This window comes from Juglans microcarpa x Juglans regia, chromosome 6S, assembly GCF_004785595.1.
Source record: "Juglans microcarpa x Juglans regia isolate MS1-56 chromosome 6S, Jm3101_v1.0, whole genome shotgun sequence".
Lineage (NCBI taxonomy): Eukaryota > Viridiplantae > Streptophyta > Magnoliopsida > Fagales > Juglandaceae > Juglans > Juglans microcarpa x Juglans regia.
The window spans coordinates 14,873,112-14,899,638 of NC_054605.1; the positions used below are offsets into that span (position 1 = coordinate 14,873,112).

General features: G+C 36.9%; 1 protein-coding gene across 1 annotated transcript in view; it reads right to left on the reverse strand.

Moving 5' to 3' along the window:
* LOC121237034 overlaps window positions 1–26,527 on the reverse strand; it is a 99,739-nt gene that overhangs the window by 71,403 nt on the left and 1,809 nt on the right. The window contains 14 exon segments of the mRNA XM_041133585.1: window positions 64–131; window positions 788–883; window positions 955–1,059; window positions 1,237–1,561; window positions 2,045–2,137; window positions 4,477–4,647; window positions 12,403–12,563; window positions 12,669–12,857; window positions 12,955–13,056; window positions 13,370–13,487; window positions 13,559–13,653; window positions 16,510–16,560; window positions 16,648–16,782; window positions 25,452–25,555. Of these exon segments, the coding sequence (XP_040989519.1) occupies window positions 64–131; window positions 788–883; window positions 955–1,059; window positions 1,237–1,561; window positions 2,045–2,137; window positions 4,477–4,647; window positions 12,403–12,563; window positions 12,669–12,857; window positions 12,955–13,056; window positions 13,370–13,487; window positions 13,559–13,653; window positions 16,510–16,560; window positions 16,648–16,782; window positions 25,452–25,555 (1,813 nt within the window).

The window sequence follows — 26,527 nt, forward strand, 5'->3', positions numbered from 1 at the left end:
GAGTTTCATAACAAAACTTTTTTACACAAATTCGACGCTAAGAGTTAAAACAAAGTGCCCAACCTGGCATGATCCTTCAGTGCTCTGTTTACTTGCTGCTGAGCAGTGCGCTTGACCCCATCAATTGTCATCTAAGAAAAAACGAAAAAAGACCTTTAGTACACCAAAGTCAAAATGAAGCAAGCGAACCATAGTTGCTGGAACAGAATAAAGTATAAGCCTCTGCACTGTAATTGGGATTAGACAAACTCAATTCTAAGTGGTGGTGATCAAAATATGACGGCAAACCACCCTAAAGCATATACCACTTTTGGATCAATATTTGAAACAAGGAACAGGCAGGTTGGTTTAATCCAACGGGCAACAAGGAAATATTTTCTGAATCTTCATAATGTGTCAAAACTTAGTTCAATTCATTCAGCACACCAAATGAAAATAATAACAGAACCATTCCAAGGTATCAAGAACACTGTTGATCACCAGTACTGACATTATAAGCTTCTTGATTCTCTGATATGCACTCCTTTCCAACAAAACACTCCACGGTGTTTGGATAAGTAGGTGGTGGGTTCTATAACTACTGTTTACATTCTCCGGTCCCAGATTGACTAAATGCTGCTTAATTCCACCCTTTTAGTTCCTCTCCCAATTGATTCCAAAAAAAAAAATCTACAGTGATCAAGTCAAGCATTTCCTCTCTGAATATAGTCAATTCCAGCAAGCTTGGCCAGTACTTCAATGTAACTCCAACTAAACTTTCAAAGGACGAGCAAGAATAGAACAAGACCTGAACAGCAGTTGCAGTTTCCAATGCTATTGTCTGACTAACAGCAGTATTGCTTTCAAAAAAATTGATGATTTGATCAATGGATTCCTTCAGATACTGGCCAAAACAATTGTAATCAGTAAAAGAACACAAACTTATGAAAGAAGAATCAGAGAATAGGAGCATACAGTCATGTAACAGGGAGAAGCTTTAGCAACCATGCTCCAGTCCACCTTACTATCAAATGGCTTATAGCAGAAAACGCCAACTAATGAATCATAAGTAGTAGCACTCTGCAAGCAGGTGGGAAAACATCAGGTTACACCCCTATGACGCAACTAATCAACTACAAGTGTCAGAAGTAGAGCAATCTTTTTCTCTTTGTTCTCTCTCCCTTTTTTTTTTTTTTTTTTATTACAAGTGACAGAAGTAGAGCAATCTGAAACATTCAAGGGAAAGGAAAATCAAACCTCAGCAAGAAGACCATTTGGAGATGACAATCGATATGATCCTAGTTTCATGTCAAAGGCTTTTGTCTCGGGATAAAGCTTTATGGAGCAATCAAGGCCTTCACATGATAATTCAGCAAGATAATTCTGGGCCTCATCAAGAAGCCTTGAAGCATTATGTTTCATGTGAAGCTCTAAGAAGGTATGAAGCGCATCCTTCTTGTTATTGATGATATATGACTGCCCTTCTTCACCTTCCTTATACCCTATAATTTTATTTAACTGTTCCCAGTCTTCCTCACTGAATTTAAATGACTCATCTTCATCTTTCGAAGATTGGTTGTTCCTGGAAGAGCACATGCATTTCGGTGATCATCCTAAACTCTAAAGCCTGGTTTGGATAGTGAGTTGAGATGAAATAAGTTGAGATGGTTTGTGAATAGTAGTGATATATTTGAGTTGAAATGAGATGAGTTAAAAATAGTTTTGAGTTAAAATGTTTTATGGGGTGGGGAAATGAAAGAGAAAATGTTGAATAAAAATATTATAAAGTAAAAATATTTTTAGAATATAATTTTTTAATATTATTTTTGTTTTGAGATTTGAAAAAGTTGAATTATTTTTTGTATTTTGTTTGGAAGTTTGAGCAAGTTGTAATAATTAGATGAAAAAACTGAAGATTTGAAATTGAAAAGTGTTTGAGTTTGTGGTGTTTGGATATTGAGATAAGATGGAAGCATCTCTCTATCCAAACCAGGCCTAAGGCATCGCCATATATGAAGACTCTGGAACATATGAAGAAAATTAGTTTCAAGCTAAAATTTCTCACCATCCGAATGGCCACCAAGACTTCTTTGGTTTCTGTTTCTTTGAGTCATCTTCTGATCGTATTGATTTCTCCACAAACTTGTGTGCCAACATCCTGTATGAAAAAGGGAGTCGGTAAAAGTACTGGAAAAAAAGAGGTTAGCAAATAAGATCAGAGTATTGTAGCACATAGCCACTTCAGCAAGTATGTGTGTATGCATGCCTGTTTTTACGTTCACAAGCGCATTTATACACAAGTGTGCAAGCGTGGGATATTTTGGATTGCACGTAAGCATTGTTATGAAAATAAAAGATAGAACTCTATCTGGAGAACCTTTAAAATCCCGCATGCCCTTCTTTCTTTGGAAAGCTCTTTGAGAGGAGTTTGCCATGTGTGCTAAACAGCATTAGAGAAGATATTAACTATTGATAATTCAAGACGGAGGGGAGTCGTGATACTAGATTGCTGTTGGTTTTTTTTCCCATTCTTAATTAGTGCTAGATTGGTGTTGTCTTTTTATAGGTAAAAACAATGTGGAAACCACCCATCATCTTTAGGTGCATTACTAGGTGGCTAGATCAATGTGGGCCTGGGTTTTCTATCTTTTTCGGGTAGCATGGGTTATGCGACAACAAATGGTAGAGTTGTTTGCCTTGTCAGAGAAGTAAGAATGTTGGTCAGTGCAGCATGGAAGTTTGGCGGCAGGTTCCATTAAGCTGAATGCAGTGTATTTAGAAGGAATGCCATGCTCAGATGCTAAAAAGTTATGCCAGGATGTTAGCTCATGATACTTCTAACTTTCCCCGTCATCTAGAATTTTTGTCTTTTCATTTTACTTCTCCCTAGCTAGGTGCTTTCTCCAGTATACCTCTTGTATACATTGGGTTGCGCCCTTTCGCTCCTTGGTGAAAAATATCTTAGTTCTCAAAAATTGGATTGTTCTTGTATAGGCTCCTAGGGCTTGCACTAATTATAAATTAGTCCCTAGAGTTAAAAAAAAAAAATTAAAACTTGATTCCTAGGGCAATAATCTTGTAACAAATTGGTCCTATCCACACTGTTAAATTTTCAACAGTAAATGATGGTGTGTCACTAACTTCTCGTGTTAGTACCAATAGTGTGAGGAAACAAAATGCGTAGTCAACATTTAGAAACACTGAAAACAACTCACAAACACATAATCATAAAATATATTTTTGAAAATGTAAAGAAAAAAAATCAACAAAATATAAACAAAAAACCTAAAATTTTAAAAATATTTATAAACTTGCAAAAATTAAAAATAAAAATAAAAAGCTTATTGCCCTGAAATTTAAAAGGAAAACATTAACAAAAGTTAGAAAAAAATATATACAAATTAAAAAATATAAAAGTCAAGTAAGAAGGAAACAAAACACATAAGAACAAAAAGACTAAAACATTAGGAAAAAACTCATAAAAGTTTTAAATGACTAGAAAAACGTGGGGGGATTCCCCATCTCATGGAATTCTACAGGATGAGTCCTGGCCCTGTGAATCGGAGATTCCCTAGTAAGTGGCCGCCTCACTAGAGGAGGAGGACCACCAGCGAGGTGGGTACAGCAACCTGGGAAGGGAAAATCCCCCTGCCCCTCCTCGTGGGTGGCTGCAACCCACAGTGGGGATCTCCCTCCCGTGACCTCTTTTCCAAATGTAGTTATACCCCTTTTCCAAATGTAGTTATATTTTGCTACATTTTTGGTTTTTAATTTGGTTTTCTTTTTAAATTTTAGTTTGTAACCTTACATTGGTTTTGTGATTATGTGGTGTTTTACGATTTTTTAAATGTTGAATTGCAGTTTTTAAACATGCCTTGCGGTATTGATTTTGAGGTGGCAGGTGAGTTGCCATAGAAGTAATAAAATACACAATTATTACCCATGGGATCAACTTTTAAAATTTTCTATTGCAAGGATCAGTTTGTAATAAGGGCAAACCCCAAGGTCCTGTGCAGTAATTATCCAAAAAAAAGTACAATTACTAAGAAAGTATGCAGTTTGTGTACTTCTTGTTATCACTTCCTTCACTCCTGTCATGAGATCTAAAATATTACTCCACAGGTTAATTAAAAATAATAACAATAATAACAACAATAGTAGAAATGAAGACAAAAAATCATTGTCAATAGGAGAAGATTCATATATCTTGCCATGTGAACACAAAACTGAGGATCAACATATGATGACCTCTCATAATTAGAAAGGTCTCCAGATTTGATGGCTGAGTATCACGGTACCCATGCTGGAGATTCTAGAAGCAAGACCTAGGAGGCACACGAGTTCAGGGGATGGTGCCGTCCTTAGCTATCATGAGTGCAAAATGATCCACTCAGTACTATAACTATATAGTCACATTTGTTCCCACATATATAGACCATTTCTATATCAAATAACCGTCAGAAAATACAATTGACATATTATGACCAGAAAGTATACCTCCATTGAAGTATGAGTTCAATATCAAGTCCACGATCTAATTCCTCAATGTCTTTGTTGTCATCAACTACAGTCCGACCGAGGTCAGATTTAAGCAGTGAAGCATATAAAGAGATATATTTCTTTCGTAAGCTTGCCAACCTCAAAACCTGCTCCCACGACAATTTCCCACTGCACCAAAGATAGTTTTCTTGAAAAATATTGAAAGAAAGCCATATTCAATTTCCAAACATGTCTTCGTTAATACCTAAAAATTGCTAGACTCCAACACCCAAAACAGAGAAGAGAAAACAACCCACAAGCCAACAAGGCCGCATCTTGTGGAACATTTCTCTTATATGACTTTATTTTAATCCAAAAGCATACAGTCACAAATCAGGCTTATGTCACTTACACGGAAATTAAGAATAACAAACGTAAAAACCTGTCATTTCAACAGCCTAACACCATTAAGCTTAACACAGAAATGGAGACCTTGAAGCACATGCTAATATAATTAAATTCCTTCCATCAAATGACATTAATCAAACCATCCAAGAAGACAGGTTAGAAAACTATAAATGTGTGATATTATATTATATAGAAAAGGCTCTGAGCATAGTTTATTCCTCCAAGAGCATGTCAGGCCAGGTTCATGAAGTCGTTTCATATCACTACAGTGTTTTTTGTACCCTGTCCATTTTTGGGCTCGTTTGGACACTTAGGTTGCATTTAGATAGTGAGGTGATCTCAGATATTCTGTGAATAGTAGTGAAAAAGTAATGATAAAATATTGAATAGTAGTAAATAGTAATGAATAGTAGTGAAAAGTAATAATAAAATAATGAATAGCTACACTACCCAAACTAGCCCTTAGAGTATTTTAGAATTCTGTAAATAGTAGTGAAATGGTTTGAATTAAAATGTTTTATTGGGTTTTGAGAAATGAGAGAAGAAGTTGAATAAAAATATTATAAAGTCCAAAAATTGTTTGAATATTATTTTTTAATATTATTTTTGTTTTCAAGTTTGAAAAAATTGTATTGATTTTGGTGTTTTGTTTTGAAATTTGAGAAAGTTGTAATAATTAGATAATAATTAGATGAAAAGGTTGAAAATTTGAAATTGAAAGGTGTTTTATTTTTTAGTGATGTTTGGGAAGGAAATTGTGAGAAGTTTTGAGAATTTCTCATCTCATCTAATTACCCAAACGTACCCTTAGCGCTCCATCCTCACCCCTAACCCAATCCTGAACCCAAAAAAGAAAAATCCAAACAAAGGCCATTCCTCACTCTTTTCTTTTTAACTTCACATACAACTATCAATGGACAGTTTTGCTGTCCATATTTGTTTCCATATTTGTTTTCTTATTTATTTCCTTGATTCACTCTTTTGTACAATTAGCATAATATTTGATAGATTGTATATGGATAAAATTAGCATATACTTATTTCTTTCCATGTATAGAACTCTTGTGCAATTTATATAATAAATCGAGATCACAAAGCCAAGGCATTCGGCCATTCATACAAAACTTTGACTTAATTTGACATGGTATCAAGTGTCGCTTGATTTTTTTTCTCTCGGTCTCATCTTTAGGTTCGTCTGTCGTCGCTTTTTCTCTTATCCTCGGTTCGTCTGTACTATCTTGCCCGCGTGATTTTTCTTTCTCTCTTCTCCTTGGTTCATCTGTCGGCGCTTTCTGGAGTGTTCTCGGTGAACCCGACATGCAAGCTTCTTTTTCTTGGTCTCTGTTTCTAGGTTGGTGATGTCAGCACCTTCTGTCCCTATTGTGATAAATTTCAGCAGCCTTTGTTCACGTCTCGGCATCTCGGAAATTCTAGATTAGGCATCTCGGCACCTCTATTTTCTGGGTTGTGCCTTCATATCGACATCTTTGTTTTCTCGGCATCTCGGCACTTTTATGTGGTAATTGTTTTTTGGCAGTTTTATTTGTCTTCGTGGTAATCTCGGCAATTCTATGTGTCTCTCGGTTTCTATTGCTGACCAGTGTGCCTCCTTTGAATTTTTTTGGTCGATTTGCTTTGTGTCAGAATTTATTTATTTGAGATGGACTCAACACCTGTGTGTGTCAAGTTTACCGGCACAAATTACTCTACTTGGGCATTTCAATTTGAACTTTTCCTCAAAGGAAAATATCTTTGGGGTCATATTGATGGCACAGATGTTGCCCAAACATCCACTACTGATAAATCCAAAGATCTCGGGGCTTCTCCTTCATGGGTTGTACTTGATGCTCGGATTATGTCTTGGCTTCTTGGTTCGGTGGAGCCACATATTGTTACCAACTTACGGGCTCATCACTCTGCTCAATCCATGTAGAATTACTTGAAGAAGGTTTATAATCAAGCTAATGATGCTTGTCGCTTTTAGTTAGAACATGCGATTGCCATGTTTCAACATGGTAGTCTTTCCATCCAAGACTACTACTCAGCATTTCTGACTCTTTGGCATGAATATACTGATTTGGTTACAGCGGATGTTCCTGTTGCCGCTCTTTCGACTATTCAAACTCTTCACGAGACTAGCTAGCGTGATCAGTATCTTATGAAACTACGCCTGGAATATGAATCTGTTCGCTCATCTCTACTGAACAGATCTCCTGTTCCTTCTATTGATATTTGGTTTGGTGAGTTGCTTAGCGAAGAACAACATCTAAGTACTCAAGCTATTCTGGAGCAATCTCTTGGAAATTCCGGGATGGCAACTGTGGCTTATGTTGCCCAAGGACAAGGATCACCTATGCATTCTAAAAATTTGCAGTGTTTTAACTGTAAGGAATATGGGCATATTGCTACCAATTGTCCTAAGAAATATTGTTCTTATTGCAAGAAGAATGATCACATTATCAAAAAATGTCATCTGCCCCAAGAATCGCCAGGCCCAAGCATTTCAAACTTCTGTTATTGTCCCTCCCACAGCGACTTCTGTAGCACATGGCTCTTCCTCAGGTGCTTCCTCTGATCTTGCACCTCCTGCAGCAAATTACTGCACGCCAAAAATGGTGCAACAGATGCTAATTTCAGCATTATTTGTAATGGGGTTTCAAGGTAAAAATTCTACTAAACTCTGGTACGTAGACTCAAGGGGCTTCTAATCACATGACGAATACTCCCACCACTCTGTGTCATGTTCAGCCCTATGCTAGTCAATCTGCCATTCAGACTGTCAATGGCAGTTCTTTGCCAATAGTTGCTGTCAGAGATGCTTCTTCTAAATTTACTAATGTGTTTCTTGCTCAACTTTCCACGATTCTTATTTCTGTTGGTCAATTAGTTAATAACAATTGTGCTGTTAATTTTTTTGGTGATGGTTGTGTTGTGCAGGACCAAGTAACAAGGGAGCCAATTGCGAAGGAACCTAAAGTGGGGCGATTGTTTCAACTATTTTTACCTGTTCCAGCACTTTCTCCAGTTTCTTCTATTAAGTCTTTTGCTTGTAATAATATTCATGATCCGAGTATGGTGTGGCATCATCTTTAGACCATTCCAATACTCAGATCTTATCTTATGTATTGCACTCTGGTTTTCTTGGTAATAAAGAATGTTCTTCTTTATCTCTTAAGTGTGATTCTTGCAAATTTGGTAAAAGGAAAACTCTTCCCTTTCCTTTGCATGCTAGTAGAGCTTCTCACTGCTTTGATCTTATCCATAGTGATGTTTGAGGACCTTCCCCGGTTAGTTCACATGAAAAATTTAAATACTATGTGACTTTCATTGATGATCATAGCAGATTCACTTGGGTTTATTTTCTTCGCTCTAAATTTGAGGTCTTTCGTACTTTCACTGAGTTTTTAGCGTATGTGGACAATCAATTTTTTGCGACTATTAAGACATTACGCACAAATTCTGGTGGTGAATATTTGTCTACTGAGTTTCAGGCATTCTTGGCTTCTAAATGTATTATTTATCAACGTTCATGTCCCACAGAATGGAGTAGCCGAATGCAAAATTCGTCATTTTCTTGATGTGGTACGTACTCTCTTGTTAGAATCTTCTGTTCCATCCATGTTCTGGGTCGAGGCTTTGAAAACTGCCACTCACTTGATTAATCGTTTACCTTCCCAAGTCTTACACATGGAGTCTCCCTATTTCTGCTTGTTTGCTAAACAACCTTGTTATGATAATCTCCGTATATTTGGTTGTGTATGTTTTGTTCATTTACCTCCCTCATGAGGGACAAATTCTGTTCAATCTGTTGGATGTGCATTGGGATATAATGTGTCAAAAGGGATTTATTTGCTATGATCCTACTTTACACCGTAGACGCATTTCTAGGAATATTATTTTCTTTAAAAATCAACATTTCTTTCATGTGTCCTCTGTGCCCTCTGCTTCTACTATGGTCCTTCCCTCCTTTGAGCAGCAGTTCTCAGATCTTCATCAAGTCAACTCTCGCTTTAAACCAGATATTGTGTATAAAAGACGCTCCCGCCCACAGTCTCTTCTGGTGGCTCACCCGATATCTGATCCTACCATACTCTAGTACCAATCAGTTGCAACACCTCCAGAGCCCCTAGTACGTCGCTCTCCTCGAGTGTCTGTACCTCCGGAGGTATGGATTTTCTTCTGGCCACTCTATTTCAGCTCTTACTGCTGCATTGTCCAGCCACCCGATATCTAATCCTACCATGCTCTAGTACCAATCAGTTGCAGCACCAACAGAGCCCCTGGTACGTCGCTCTCCGCCAGTGTCTGTACCTCCGGAGGTATGGATTTTCTTTTGGCCACTCTATTTCAGCTCTTACTGCTGCATTGTCCAATTTTGATATTCTCACATGCTACTCACATGCTGTCAAGCATGATTGTTGGTGACAAGCTATGCAGGAAGAATTGCCGCTCTAGAGGCCAATCACACCTGGGACATTGCGTCTTGTCCTTCCACCATAGTTCCCCTGGGTTGCAAATAGATTTACTCCGTCAAGGTTCGATCTGATGGGAGTTTGGATCGTTATAAAGCTCGGCTTGTTGCACTTGGAAATAATCAGAAATATGGTGTCAATTATGAAGAGACATTTTCTCCTATGACTAAGATGACCACTGTTCGTACGATTCTAGCTCTTGCTGCTTCCAATGATTGGCCAATACATTAGATGGATGTCAATAATGCTTTTCTTCACGGGGATCTTAAAGAGCGTATTTATATGAAACCACCACCGGGATTGTCTCTCTCTCCAACATCACATGTGTGCAAACTTCGTCGCTCTCTTTATGGTCTCAAACAAGCTCCGAGGGGCTGATTTGATAAATTTTGCACCACTTTATTACAATTTTCATTCAAGCAGAGCAGGTACGACACTTTATTGTTTCTTCGAAAATCAGACATGGGTATTGTTGTTCTTTTGGTTTATGTTGATGATATTGTGATCACTAGTTCTGATTCTGCTTTATTTTTCCAGCTCAAGACTCATCTCTCAGAATCTTTTCATATGAAAGATCTTGGGTCTCTCACATATTTTCTTGGTCTTGAGGTGCATCGTAGTCCTTCAAATATTTCACTCAATCAACATAAGTATGCTAGTGACTTGATAGCTACTGCTAGACTATAGGAGGCTACTTCTATCAATACTCCCATGGAATTAAACGTCAAGCTTCGCAAAGAGGAGGGTGACCTACTTGATAATCCCAGTTTATACTGAAAGTTGGTAGGTAGTCTTGTCTATCTCACCATTACTAGACAGGACATTTCTTTTGTTGTGTAGCAAGTCAGCCAGTTTCTTCAGACCCCTCGTCATCTTCGTTTGGCTGCTGTCCGTAGAATCATCCGCTATGTTCAGGGCACTTCTGCACGTGGCTTATTCTTTCCTATAGGCAATTCACCTCGTCTTGCTGCTTATAACGATGTTGATTGGGCTGGTTGTGCTGATACACGTCGCTTCATCACTGGTTGGTGCGTGTTCTTAAGTGATGCGTTGATCTCCTGGAAGAGTAAGGGCTTGTTTGTTTTCAGAGATGAGATGAGATGAGTTGAGATTAAAGTTAAAAAGTTGAATAAAATATTGTTAGAATATATTTTTTAATATTATTTTTGTTTTGGAATTTGAAAAAGTTGAATTGTTAATTTTATTTTGTGTCAGGATTTGAAAAAGTTGTAATGATGAGGTGAGATGAGATGAGATGTTTCCTGAAAACAAACGAGGCCTAAGAGCAAGACAGAGTTTCTAAGTCATCTACAGAATCTGAGTACCGGGCAATGTCTCTTGCTTGTTCAGAAATTATTTGGCTTCGAGGTTTGCTTGCTGAGTTAGACTTCTTTGAGACCGATCCTACACCTTTACACGCCGATAATACAAGTGCTATTCAGATCACGGTCAATCTTGTCTATCAGGAGCGCACAAAGCATATGGAAGTCGACTGTCACTATATCCATGAAGCCTTTAAAGCTCATGTTATCACCCTTCCCCATATTTCCACTGAACTACAAATTCTTGATATCTTCACCAAGGCTTTCACTCGTCATCGGCATTGCTTCCTAAGTAGCAAATTGATGCTTGTTGATCAACCCGCATCAATTTGAGGGGGGCTGTCAATGGACAGTTTTGCTATCCATATTTGTTTCCTTGTTTATTTCCTTGATTCTCTCTTTTGTACAATTAGCATAATATTTGACAGATTGTATAGGGATAGAATTAGCATATACTTATTTCTTTCCATGTATAGAACTCTTGTACAGTTTATATAACAAACCAAGATCACAAGGCCAAGGCATTCGGCCATTCATACAGAACTTTGACTTAATTTGACAACAACATGATCTTGAAATGGTAAATTGATTGAAGAACGATGTCAACAGGTACTAGACCTTAATGCTCAAGGTTAGACTGTTCAAAAGACTATGATAAAGATATCCAATACGATAGCAAAATGCTAAGAATGAAGTTTTCATCTCAGCTAGCAACTACCCCACAACAAAAATTCACAGAACTATGAAGATTTCCTATGGTTTAGCATGATTGAAATTTTAATCTTTTCGTCTAAAAGCCCCTAAAGTTTCAAATATCCCGGTACTTCACAAACTCCATACCCCAACAGATATCACATTAATAAGTTCATGCCAGTTCAGGAAATAGTACACGCATTGATATTCTTTTCTTAAGTAAGCAACTCCACAATTTTAAGAAACAGTACAATAATCTGGCATCTATATTTGTTAAGTGATGGAAAGGCCACATGCTGATATATTCAGCCAATCATTGAATTGCATGCCAATTTCTTATGGTTGTCTAGAATAACAAAAACATCAACTGCACAAAAAAAAACCATGGCAGACACTTAAACCTCTAAACATAAAAGCATATCACCCCAGTATCCTATATTCATCTTTTCTTGTTAAGAGAGGTCCAGAGGATAGACAGCAATTTCCCAGTGCTTTCAGCCAAACAATTGCATGAATCTATGAATCAAGCCATATTAATGGAATCCTAACCACAATCGTTGAGCTTCCTAAAAATTGATCTAGCACAGACATGCAACATGTGGTGCCTCTTAATGCTACCCATTCCACCTGTCATAACTTTCTAATGTGGCACAATTTACCAACTTAAAGCTCCATTTCTCTTTTTTATAAGTACAATGATATTATTAAAAAAAACAGGCACAGGCATATCACAGTAAACAGGGGGTATACTTCTAGTATGCCTAAAGAGGGAGGGGAAAGAGATCAAAAAACTCCAGAATACTAAAATTGGGAATAAAAAGGTGGGCTGCCATCCAATGGTAAAGAGTAGTAAAATATAAAGCCTTGAGCTCTTCCACCATCCTTGATTTGCCTTCAAAATTCCACTCATTTCTTTCCCTCCATCAGCAACACATCAAGTAGATCGGGGTCATTTCTATCCATCCAGTGGCAACATCTTGCATGACTGACTATATACGAACAAACAGAAAAATAACAACAATAAAACAACAAATTACTTAATTTAGATACCTCGCCTTCTTCATCTGGTCAGAAACAGCTTTGTAAGCATACTTCCACCAAGACCTAGGATCAGATTTCACGGAGATGTTTGGACGATAATGGGCATATTGCAACCGTTGATTAAAGGCAGCAAAGTTATCAGCCAATTTTAAAATATGCCTGTATCCGTCCTGCAAAAAATAATAGCATACTTACCCAAAGGTGTTAAATCCAAAGCTATTAACACCAAGCACTGGCACCACAAAGCATGATGAAGTGGAAAGATTAGATTGAACCTTCGATAGACAGAGCGTCACATCATCCAAGTTTACTACTGCTTTTTGCTGAGGTTGACTGCCATCAGCAAATTCATTTTGTCGCAGCTTTGTATACTTTGCCTTCCCAGAAACAGGTTGCAAAATGTAATTGTGCTTCTTTGTAAGACTATCAGCTGGTTTGCCATCCTTAGTACCAAATCTAAATACCTGAGTCTCATAGTAAGCCATATAAGGATGACTGGGCTGCCAAACTGAGTAGAGCACTCTACACATTATATTATATCAAAAAGACTAACAGCAATACCTTAAGCCACTCAGAAGGAAGCAATTCCTCCCAAGATTTTTCAACATGCCATGGAACAATATCAGAATCCAAATAAACTGCGAGCTGGTCAAGTTCAACAGACTGTAAAATGATAAGGAATGAAACAGTAAGAACAACAATAAAGACAATACAAGTATGGAGAAAAGAGATTCATCATTAATGAATGCATGCATCAACCAACTCTTTAGATTCTTGAAACATAAAGACAAGCATGACAGTGAAGCTTATAATAAGAATTTATATCAACATAGTAATATAAGAATTTTTCTTACAGCTAAGAAAAACCAAAAGAGCATTTATATCAATGGAAAGAGAGCACAGCCTTTGTACCCAAAGTACACGAACACATGGGTGAGCCCCCTTTAGTCAGAAATACACAAAAGAAAGTGCTAACCTTCTGGACACGGTCTAGTGAGCCCCCAGTAACAAAAGTCTCCTCCTCATTATCATCAACAGTCACCGCTGAGAGCTTCTCCAAGGTTACGCCAGCAGCAAATTGGTGACCAGGATTGCTACAAATTGGAAGTATAGGGTTCAACACAAGACCATAGAATATACCAACATTTGACGTCTATTTTTTTACCTCTCAAGATCTTCATATCTGATATGAATATTTGAAATTGAAAGCTTCAGATTTCCAATTATTGTGCTGACCAGGGATCCCAACCAGGACTTATTCTTCGAGGACAAGAAAACCAAAAAGAATAGCCCATTTGTCAGTTTAGTAAAGGATGGTTTAAATCAGGACTGCACGTGCATGGGAGTTCAAGGAAAGAATGTGCCAGGCAAATAACAACAACAACAACAGTTCTAATAAAAAAAGCTCACATGGTTAGGTGAGAACTATACCATTTTACATGGTAGTACAACAGTGATAAGATCTCAAATAAGAAGCAGGAAGACAAGAAGGAGTTACGAATAGGTAAAGCAATCCACGATTCAATTATACATATTGGGGCTGATGGCAAAAACATAACTTGTGTCCATACAAAGCACCACAATCCTGATTGATGATGGAAAACAAATCCAAAAAAATTCAAAAGAGGCAAATGAATTACTTCATGTACACATGCATCCATGCACATGCAAAAACTAGTAACAAATTGCAAGCAAAGGAAATGCAATACAGAAAGATCAGGGACGGCAAATCTTTTGAGGTCTGACTCAAGGCAATTATCATGTACACATAGACATACTTGTTACTCTAGCTGTCTGATATTAAGGTAATTAAGATGCATTCTTAGCAGTTTAGAAATCTCTAGCTAAAGACTACAGGATACTATAGATTATGAAAAATACAAAAACAGCAGGACCAGCTAGCTTCCATCCATCAAGCTCTGCCAGGGCTAAATAGAGGCTAAAACTACAGGATAGAATTCTTCATTGGAGGATTGATCATCTTGCTCTAGAAAACTCCTCAAATTTCCCCCATAAGGTTTCAGAACACTTTTTGCCAGTATGATGGTGCCAAAATCATTAAACAAGAGAAAAGGTTTCTTCTTGAAAAAAACAACAATAAATATTGGCAATGAGATATCCTGATAGGAGGTTATTAACATTGCCTAAAAACGTTTAGTTTAGATATTTAAAAAGGAAAATAGACTCCAAGAAATATAATTATTGATTATTCTTTGCTACGGACAACTAGAATAGAAACAGCATTCAGGTACGTGAAATGGCATAAATATCATATATTTTACCTTTTTCTAGGTCAAAAAAACAGCAAAATATATGATGTTTTGCTTTGTACAGATCAAGGTTAGCTTAAATAATCTAAAGTAATACTGAATTTTGCAGATGATCACCCAGTTCAATTCAAATACAAAAAAAATCAAAATCAAAATCATATTCACTAAATCAAAGTCGCACAAGTTGACCGTTTACTTTTCAAGAAAATATTAGATCAATCAATTGGATCATTCCAGCCAATAGACCACTAAAATCAGTTTGCTCTTCCATAATAAGAAAATAGGTGGGAAAAGAGAATGCATGAGAACCTTTAACAATGATTACACAGTAATTGTTAAATAACCAATTACTCTAAAGTTTAAACTAGTATGAAAATCAATGGTACAACATGGCAAATATTTGAAGCAACCATGTATTGTTAGTGGTTTCCATAAAATAGCAACGGTGACTCCTTTAGTAGCTCCATTCATTGTGTAGTAAAGGCTCTAATGATAAGTGTTACAGTTTTTTTTTTTTTTTTATTTTATTGACACCGGGTGTCTGAGAACAAAGTCTAGACTAATCCTAAGTGTACACAAGCCCTCGGCAAGAAGTTTCCCACAAGTGCACCTTGGGTAATTCAAGAGGAACTTCCTCCAGTTTGATGACTCCTAAAAATTATTTGCACCCAAGAGAATTCGAACCTTAGACCTGAAGAGAGCATACCACCAAGACCAAGGTCATTACCCCTTGATCCAAACCTTAGGGTTCGGCGTTGAAGTTGCTAATAATGTGCAACACTTGGATTATTTAGAAAAGACAATTAATATTAAAGGGAAGTAAAACTGGAATGTAATTATGACATGATTTGGTACAATTCTCATACATGAGATGAAATACTCTTCAATATCAGAAATGATTGTCGTGAATGGTAAAGTGAAGTAATTAATTGTTATAAAAATGTTGATCCCCAAACTCACAAGCGCAAATTTTTTGCTTAAAATAGTACCTTAACATGTATCAAGCCCTCACAAAGAAACTCTTCAAAATTCCAAAAATATATTAAATTTTTTATAGAGATTATCATAATATGCCAAAGGGGGAACCAAACCAAGTAGGAGAACATGATAACACAAAGCTACTCATCCTCCCCGCTCCCCCCCCAAAAAAAAAAAAACCCGGCACCCCACAAGGAAAACAAATAACGGACGGGGGCAAAAGAGGAGAATTATAAATCTAACCCTAAAATCTAGAGCATTAACTAAGGGCCACATTCTTTCACTACCATGACATGAGCACTTGATTTTCATCTCCTTCTGCTTTATGGAATTCATTTCATTCTTTTGAAGATAATTTATGACTTAGGGCTTGTTTAAAACAAAACTGTTTTCAGATTTTCTCAAACTATTTCACTACTATTCACAAATATTCTGAGATATTCTTAGTATCCAAATGAGCCCTTAATATCACAATATGTAAATACACTCAAAAGCATATGAGTAATTTGGATGATATTTGAGAAATCTATCAAATGCGTATATAAATATTCAACTCTACAATTTTGGCCAAAAAATATACATATATTATGTAGCTACGCACTTCTGCAATTTCATTTTTTATTTCTTTCAATAATCACGACGTCACTAATTGTGATAAGACTCTTCAAAGTTGTAAAGTGTTCAGATAACAGAATAAGAAGGGGAAGATCATTTGGAATCTTGTGACATCTGCAATACATATGCATGTTCCCATGCACTTGCATATCTACCTCAGTATTATGACTACATGCAAGTGCATAAGGTCATTGAGAAAAGTTTCAAAAGCAATTATCCAATAAATAACCAACAGAGTCATCTTAAATCATACCATTTCTGACTTCAGTTGCTGTGATCTCTCCAACAGCTTCAATTCCATTTCCTATTTCCAAAGCAAGAAAGCATTAGTTAGTCTCAAACATCTGTTGGCAAAACAGTGTCTGCCTGTAAACAAATAACCGTATCCTACCCGCACTCGTCTTTTCTTAGCTTCCTGGACTGCATCCTCACTACTTCCTTCAACTTGAGTTTCTGGTTCGGCTAATATGAAAATTCGATCCAGATAAACTAGAACAGGATCTTGGCCAAGCCTGCTCCAAGGAACCTTAATTGGAACATCAAAAACCCTCTTAAAAGACATATATTTGCTGCAAATAAACAGTATATAATATGCTACACTATAGAAAAACATACAGAGCATGAAACTTAAGCCTTCAACATAAGCTCCAAACCTACGAATAGCCATATGCATCTATGCATCACTTTTTAAGATTGCATTTCTGTTGTAAATATCTCTTAAACCACCTCTAGCGTAATATTCTATGACAGAGCATTTCAACATGGCCAAGATTCAAAAAGCCACCACTAGCATAATCTTCTATGACATATAATTGCCTGTTTTTTCAGAACTAATGATGCAAGGGTGAAATTAAGGGGAGAGAAAGAAACAAGCGATCACAGCCAGATGAAAAACATCACCCAAGAACCCTTACGCTACGAAACAAAATGTTTTTTAAACAACACTAGGTGTCCTTTTAATTAGCTAAGAAGCCCAGTTTACCAATTGTCTGGAGAGAAGCAATGGAACCCAAAGGAAAACAAACCCAAAATCACTGTTACGAGCTCCATGTCCTAAGATTCCTTGCTTGCAGTATCTAATCCCGGTAATAATGGTGGAAAGCGTTGGCTAAAGATACCAAACACCCAGCTCCTCCATATATCTAACCATTATGACATATTAGGAACCAAAAGGGTCAAATAAAATCAGAAAACCATGCCTATAGTTTTTCCTTTGGATAGCTAACAGTGACCATTAAAGCTCAAGCTAAATGTCAACTCTTAGAGTCAAGTAGTCCTCTATCTTTTCACCACACCTCAAAGGTCTACAGGAGAAAATATCTTTTAACCCTACGCATATATTCAGCATCTAGTGTAGCTTTTGCAAGAAAACTTCTGTGCAAGTTAATAAATATCCAAGCTACTTCTTGTACCAACACCAAAATATATACAAACATCAGCTTATCAATAAGTTCATAACACCACAAACTTTGAAAACAGAAAAGCAAGGGTGGCTCCCTTCCCTAAGGTGTATAGAGGCCAGAGGTATCAAAGGAAAACTAGGGTTTTCTTTACTAAGATGCGGCAGCTAAGTTTACATGGCAGCTAATCTCCTACTTCACTGGGTTGCGGCTAGGGTTACATGGCTGCTAATCTCCTACTTTACTGGGATGCAGCAGAATTGAACTACAAATAGATTAGGATTTATTTTCTAATCTTATCTTGTATTTAAATTAAACTTGTATATATTTAGGTAGGATCAAGTCATGTTAGTTTAGATAAAGATAAAGATGTAGTTTGTTGAAATTCAAATTGAATTCTCAATCTTATCTTTGTAATTATTTCTAGAACTATTTTTTTATAATGAGAAGGAAGCACCTCAAAGGGGGCATTCGGCCAAATCTGACAGTATCAAAGCTACTCTAATTTCCTTTTTTTTTGCACTTACTCGGCCAACCCTAAAAATCTTTAGGGTTTCTGTTTTCTTTTTTTTTCCAGAGGCTGCTTCTAGTTTCTTGATTCTCCTGGGGTCCTCTATTCACGGCAGCAGCTCTCTCTTCTTGCTTTCTTTCTCTTGTTTTGTGCTTGGTCTGTTTTCATGGCATCTAAAAAATCTGATTCCTTGTGCATTCGGTTCAATGGTAAAAATTATTCTGCTTGGGCATTTCACTTTCAGCTTCTTGTCAAGGGTAAAGAACTCTGGGGTCATGTTGATGAGACTATTCCAGCCCCTGATAGTGCAAAGGAACTGTCTACATGGGAGAGTAAGGATGCCAAGATCATGTCTTGGATCCTAGGTTCTATTGAGCCTCACATCATCCTCAATCTACGACCCTACAAAACCTCCAAGGCTATGTGGGAGTATTTAAAGAGAATCTACACTCAGAATAATTCTGCTCGAAGGTTTCAGTTGCAATTTGAGATGGCTAATTTTTCTCAAGGTGGCTTATCAGTGGAGGACTTCTATTCTGGTTTTTCAAATCTGTGGGCTGAATACACTGACATTGTGTATTCTTCTGTCTCGGCCGCTGGTCTCCCTCATGTGCAAAGTGTGCATGAAACTAGTAGGAGGGATCAGTTTCTTATGAAACTACGTCCAGATTTTGAATCTATTCGTTCTCAGTTAATGAATAGAGATCCAGTTCATTCTCTTGATGATTGTTTGGGAGATTTGCTTCGGGAGGAGCAAAAGTTACTTACTCGGAGTACAATGGAACGGCAGCTTGCATCTCCTGCTCAAGTGGCATTTGTAGCAAAAGGAAAATCCAAGGGCCGAGACTATAGCACCCACTGTCCAAAGACATTTTGTAACTATTACAAAAAATCTGGACATATTATCAAGGACTGCCCAATCCGACCTCCTTGGAGGCAAGAGAGTGCCTATTCCACCTCTGTTGAAGTCTCGGGTGCATCCTCTTCTCCAGCTGCTGATATTGTCACTCATGCTTCAGCACCTGCCAGTTCCAGTTCTAACTACTCTTACTCCCGATATGGTACAACAAATGATAATTTCTGCCTTTTTCGCTTTAGGCATCTCAGGTAAACCAAAGTCCTCCCCAAATTCTTGGCTAATAGATTATGGTGCCTCAAATCCTATGACTAATAATTCCACATTGTTACACAATCTTCAGTCCTATGATGGTCCTCTCAAAATTCACATGGCAAATGGTAGTTCACTACCAATTTCATCCATGGGTGATATGTCCTCTGTCATTCGAAATGTTTTGGTTTGTCCTACCCTCTCCACAAGTTTACTTTTTGTTGGACAGCTTGTTGAAAATTATTGTAATGTCTCTTTTTCATCTTTTGGTTGTGTTGTACAGGATCGAGCGTCTGGGAGGATGATCGCTCGGGGTCCTAAGGAAGGTCGGCTATTTCCAATAAATCCTAGTTCAGCTTCTATTGTGTCTAGTTCTTTTATTTCGTGTAATGCTGTCCAAATAAGTACTAAGGATTAGCATCGACGTTTAGGGCATCCCAATTCTAATGTACTCCAAACTTTGTTTAAATCTAGTGCTATTGACAATAAAAATTATGTTTCAATGGAAACAATTTCTTTTGATTGTACCTCTTGCAAACTTGCCAAAAGCAAAGTGTTACCGTTCCCACAATCTGGTTCTCGTGCTTCTCGGGTGTCTGATATAATTCATAGCGATGGTTGGGGTATATCTCCTGTTATATCACGTGCTCACTACAATTATTTTGTTACTTTTTTTTTTACGATTGTCGTAGATTCACTTGGATGTATTATCTCCGTAAAGTGAAGTATTTTCTGTTTTCAAGGCCTTTCTCGCGCTCATTCAGACACAATTTGCTTCCTCTACCAAGGTCTTACGATCTGATTCTGGGGGTGAATATATGTCTCATGAATTTCAGAATTTTCTTCAAGAAAAAGGTATTCTTTCTTAACGTTCTTACGCATCTACACCACAACAAAATAGGGTAGTAGAGCGTAAGAATCATCATCTACTTGATATGGTTCGGGCTCCTCTTATTGACTCATCAGTTCCATCTCATTTTTTGTGTGAAGCATTAGCTAATGCTGTCCATTTATTTAATAGATTGCCTACACCAGTTTTACATGATGTTTCTCTCTATTCCATATTGTTTGGTCACACTCCTAATTATTCTAATTTGCATATCTTTGGTTGTGTGTGTTTCGTTCATCTTCCACCACATGAAAGACATAAATTGACTACTCAATCTATTAAGTATGCTTTTCTTGGATATAGTTCCACTCAAAAAGGATTTCCTTGTTATGATCCTAATGCACAAATAATTTGAATTTCCAGGATTGTTTTGTTTTTTGAAAATCAGCAATTTTTTCTCTCTCATGTAGATCCTATCTCACCTAGTTTTTCAATTCTTCATGATGAGTTCAAGCCTTTCCCTATGCCCATTCCTGATACCTCTTATGCTCCAGTGGTTCGGTTTAAACCTATTTTTTTCTACACTCGACGTCATAGCACCCCTTTAGCCGAGTCTCCTATGGCTTCTCAAGATTCTCCTACTCCAGCACCTAATCCAACATCCACCATAGTTCCTACTGCTCCTATTCCTCAAAAATATACCCGTGTCTCTCCCACCAGCTCGATATGGTTTTTCTTCCCCCACTTTTATGACTGCTACATTATCTTCCATTGCTATCCCTTCTTGTTACAAACAGGCTACGGAACATGAGTGCTGGCAGCCAGTGATGCAGACAGAACTTGATGCACTTGCGGCTAATCAAACTTGGGATGTGGTACAATGTCCTCCTTCTATCAAACCAATTGGTAGTAAATGGGTATATTCATAAAGCTTCATTCCGATAGCTCACTGCAACGATACAAAGCTAGATTGGTTGCTTTTGAGAATCGCCAAGAGTATGGCACAGATTATGATGAGACTTTTTGCTCTGGTTGCCAAGATGACTATTGTTCGCTTGTTACTAGCCCTTGTTGCTACTAAATCTTCGCAATTAGGTCAGATGGATGTCAAAAATGCTTTCTTGCATGGCAATCTAAAGGAAGATATCTACATGAAACTTCTATATGGTATGCCTATTTCCTCCCCTACGGCTGTTTGTAAATTGAAGAGGTCTTTGTATGGTCTTAAACAAGCTCCTCGAGTTTGGTTTGAGAAATTTCGCAATACTTTGATAGGGTTTTCTTTAAAGCAAAGTACGATGCTTCCTTATTTTTGCACAAAGGTGATGCTAGAGTAGTAATTTTATTGATATATGTAGATGATATTATCATCTTTGGTTCGGATGGACTTTTTATTCAAAAACTTCAGCAACATCTTCATAATGTGTTTCACATGAAGGATCTTGGCGATCTTACATACTTTCTAGGGTTGGAAGTTAGGTCACAACCACATGGTTTATTTCTCAATCAACACAAGTATATTCAAGACCTAATTTAGTTAGGGAGATTGGAAGATACTACTCCAATTGATACTCCTCAAGAGGTGAATGTTAAGTATAGGAAAGACGAAGGCGAACTTCTCCCGGATCCTACCTTATACTGTAAGTTGGTTGGCAGCTTGATTTATCTCACCATCACGCGCCCTGATATTTCCTATATTGTCCACATTGTTAGTAAGTTCATGGATTCTCCTCGACATCTTCATTTTGTAGCTATTCGTCGGATTATTTGCTATCTACTGGGACTCCTAATCGTAGACTGTTTTTTCCTAAGGGTTATTCTCTTCAATTAGTTGCCTACAATGATGAAGATTGGGCTGGATGTCTGGACTCTCGACGTTCTACTACTCGATGGTGTGTCTTCCTTGGGAATTCTCTTATCTCTTGGAAGTGCAAAAAGCAAAATTGTGTATCTAAGTCATCTACAGAGGCTGAATATTGGGCAATGTCTGTTGCATGTTCGGAAATTATGTGGTTGCGTGGTATTCTTTCAGAACTCAGATTTGCACAGGCACATCCCACACCTTTTCATGGTGATAATACAAATGACATTCAAATTGTAGCCAACCCAATTTTTCATGAACATATGAAGCACATCGAGGTTGATTGTCACTATATCCGAGATGCCTATTGAGTCTAAAGCGATCATTCTCCCTCATGTGTCCACTAAACACCAACTAGTTGATATCTTCACCAAAGCTTTGACTCGACAACGGCATCAATACCTAATTAGCAAATTGTTGCTAGTTGACTCACTAGCATCAATTTGAGGGAGGGTATCAAAGGAAAACTAGGGTTTTCTTTACTAAGATGTAGCAGCTAGGGTTACATGGCAACTAATCTCCTATTTTACTGGGATACAACAGAACTAAAATTCAAATAGATTAGGATTTATTTACTAATCTTATCTTGTATTTGAATTAAACTTGTACATATTTAGATATGATAAAGTCAGGTTAAAGTCAGGTTAGTTTAGATAAAGATAAAGATGTAGTTTGTTGAGATTCAAATTGAATTCTCAATCTTATCTTTGTAATTATTTCTGGAACTAATTTTTTATATAATGAGAAGGAAGCACCATAAAGAGGTATTCGGCCAAATCTAACACATTCCACACCTCTTCATGGTGATAATACAAGTGCCATTCAAACTGAAGCCAACCCAGTTTTTCATGAACGTACGAAGCACATCGAGGTTGATTGTCACTATATCCGAGATGCCTATGAGTCTAAAGCTATCATTTTCCCTCATGTGTCCACTGAACACCAAGTAGCTGATATCTTCACCAAAGCTTTGACTCAACAACGGCATGAATACCTAGTTAGCTAATTGCTGCTAGTCGACTCACTAGCATCAATTTGAGAGAGTATCAAAGGAAAACTAGGGTTTTTCTTTACTAAGATGCGGCAGCTAGGTTTACATGGCAGCTAATCTCCTACTTTACTGGGATGCAGCAGAACTGAACTATAAATAGATTAGGATTTATTTTCTAATCTTATCTTGTATTTAAATTAAACTTGTACGTATTTAGATAGGATAAAGTTAGGTTAGTTTAGATAAAGATAAAGATGTAGTCTGTTGAGATTCAAATTGAATTCTCAATCTTATCTTTGTAATTATTTCTGGAACTATTTTTTTATAATGAGAAGGAATCACCTCAAAGGGGGTATTCGGCCAAATCTGACAAGAGGTTCACTATTTGTCAAGCATAAGGCAAGTTTCCACATTCAACTTACTGGTGTTAGACTTTCCAGGTTGTGTGCTTCTAATGGAGTTAAGAGGCATAGAAGTCCTTTAATATCATAACGGTAAAATATTCAGAAAACGGTTTTGTATAATTCATCTTCCAACGACAAAAAATAAGTCAATGGGACCGGTTACAAAAGAGTCAAGGCATTTCAAATTCTGTGTTGACACAAAAGAATTGGCAAACCTTTGAAATTATTTCAATATTGAACCTGGGACATATAGGCCTCGTTTAGATGTTGAGATAAGATAAGATAAGATATTTGCAAATAGTAGTGAAATAGTTCATAAATAGTAGTAAAATGATTTGAGTTAAGATGTTTTATAGAGTTTTGGGAAAGAAGAGGGAAAAAGTCAAATAAAAATACTATAAAGTTAAAATATTGTTAAAATATAATTTTTTTAATATTATTTTTGTTTTGGGATTTGAAAATGTTGATTTTTTTTTTTTTTTTTTTGTATTTTGTTTGGAAGTTTGGGAAAGTTGTAATGATTAGGTAATTATTAGATGAAAATTTTGAAGATTTGAAATTCAGAAGTGTTTGTGTTTGTGATATTTGGATGTTGAGATGAGATGAGATGAACCATCTTGCAATCCAAACGAGGCCATAGTATAGTTTCAAATCGCATCTATTTAGAAAACAGATGATAGATGTTTTGTTTCATGGTAACTTGCTCATGTTATTTGTTTATTAGTAGTTTTTTTATCTGTAGCAACCCTGCTCAAGTTATGAAACTTTCACTGTTGGGTTAGGCCATGCACTTCACATGTTTCTAGCAATTCATATGGCATCGTTGGATGATACAAGTCCTAGATAAGAATCTATAACGCACAAGAAGAACCCCCTTATTGAAAATCCTTTACTCCAATAGCATCTAGGATGATACGGAAGAAAATACTGTATTTGAGAATGTCATGGACAAATGTATTCCTTTCTTTTGAAGAGACTTGGTCAACGGTCAGCACTAAATGCATTTGGTACAAAAACTTTGGGGCTGTTTTCCAAAAGCCCATTAAATATAGTGGTTCTTACATAGAGAAGTATCAGCATTATACTATAAAACTTATACGATTATCAATTGTTGGGATTTTTTTTTAGAACAAATCATGAAGTTCCCTTCGACGGTATTAAGATATCATTAAATACTTATAGCAGCTTGCTAAACAGAGAAGATTGGCTTAAAAAAGGCATAGGCCTTGGGCAATTTGGCAAAGAAACAACTATTTAAAGAAAGAGCATAATTAAGCAAGAAACAGACCAAACTAAACATAACTGCATTTATGAAAGGCCTGTGGTCAATTCAATCAAAAAGCTATTGCATTACTCGGCAAACAAATAGGCGAACAGCATCATCCAACTTAACAAAAATGCAATGATTGAACCTTTGACTGAATTTTTTTTTTTTTATTGGCATCGGGTGTCCAAGAAAAAAGTCCCGACTAATCCCAGGGGTGCACAGGCTCTCAACAAGGAGTTTCCCGCAAGTGCACCTCAGGTAATTCAAGGGAAAGTTACCCGAGACCGATGCCCCTAGAAATTGTTCGCACCCAAGAGGAATCGAACCTTAGACCTGGAGGGAGCATACCACCAAGACCAAGGCCTTTACCACTTGAGCCAACCCCTAGGGGTTCTTTGACTGAGATTAAAATTAAGATCACATAAGTTGATATGGAATCGCTAAAATAAAAGCAAAGAAAAAGAATAACATATCCTTTTGAACTGACTTCGGTTCAAAGTCTAACAACACAGATTTCTTTTTATTTTAATGTCATATATGGACATCCGACTTCTCAAGTCCTCCACCCATTTGGGAATTCAAGGCATTTAAAAGTAGTTCAAGGGAAGGGAAACTATTCTTCTTTATTGGAAAGGTCATTCAAAAATTACCAATTCCAAGGTTGTTCCCCTCAAAGAAAACAACTCCACCACTACAAAGGATTTTAGAAAATATTTGTAATAAAGGAGGGAACTGATTTTTATGATTAGACAATCATAACAAAACGGAATTTTATTTTTAAGGTATAATATACATTGAACTCTTGAGACTAGAACCCTGCAAACCTTAAGTTTCACAGATCCAAGAAATCCCGCCTTGACCTTCACAGGCAACTTTAATTCATTGAGTGCTTCAGGCTTCAACTGCATATTTGTTAGCTCCACATTCCCTATTTTACATTTAGGCAACAAAGGAAGAATCATTACTCCATTATGGAACAATATCACATATGATAAACAACTTTTAAGCAGCACAATAGAATGCCTCTATTCATCAGTGGGGGTGGGGAGGAGAAAGTGGCTAGACAATTAGGGGGGTGGGGGGGAGGGGGGGAATTATGATTATACGCTCTTAGATTATTTAAGTTGATCGTAAAATTATCACAAACCTTGTTTTAATATAAGAACAGAAATTGTAAGTTGTGAGTGAACGTTTAATAAAGAAATTATGTAAAACTTTTTGCCTCGCATGAAATAAATTTAATAGAACAAGTCTCACTTCCGCCTAAAAGAGAAAGCACAGCATCACTTTTTCCTGATAAATAAATTAAATAAAATATGCACAGGAGATGCCAACAAAGTCCAGAACAAGAGTCCATGGAATCTAGAAAATGATCCATGATATAAAGATGAAGCCTGTATCCATAAAGCGTCCCTAGCAAGAATTGATTTTAGTATACACACAATTGAATTCTGTCCAACATCAAAGCATCCATGAGTGCCAGAGGAAAAGGACTGAAAGAAATGAAGCGATGCTTCCATGTTTACTGACATTTTTTACCATTACACTTTACAGGAATTAATTTGTATTTTTATGCCTCACAGTTTAGTCTTATATGTATTACAAAGTTTAAATTTCAGGGCAAAGCACTCCAAATTCGGTAAGATCAGCACTAGGCAATGGCATATCAAACAAACTAATCAAACTGTCTAAAAAACTAAGAATTATCTAAAGAGTAAGGGCAGAAAAATTCCATTTGATTAAGTGAGATAAGATCTGCACCCCTTTATCTTGTAGAGGTTTTGACGTTAGAAAGTTGAGAATCTTCAATAAAGCACCATTAAGGAAATGGTTATGGCAGTATCATCGGGAAGGGGGTGATCTTTGAAGGAATGTTATTGATATTAAATACGGGAGTATT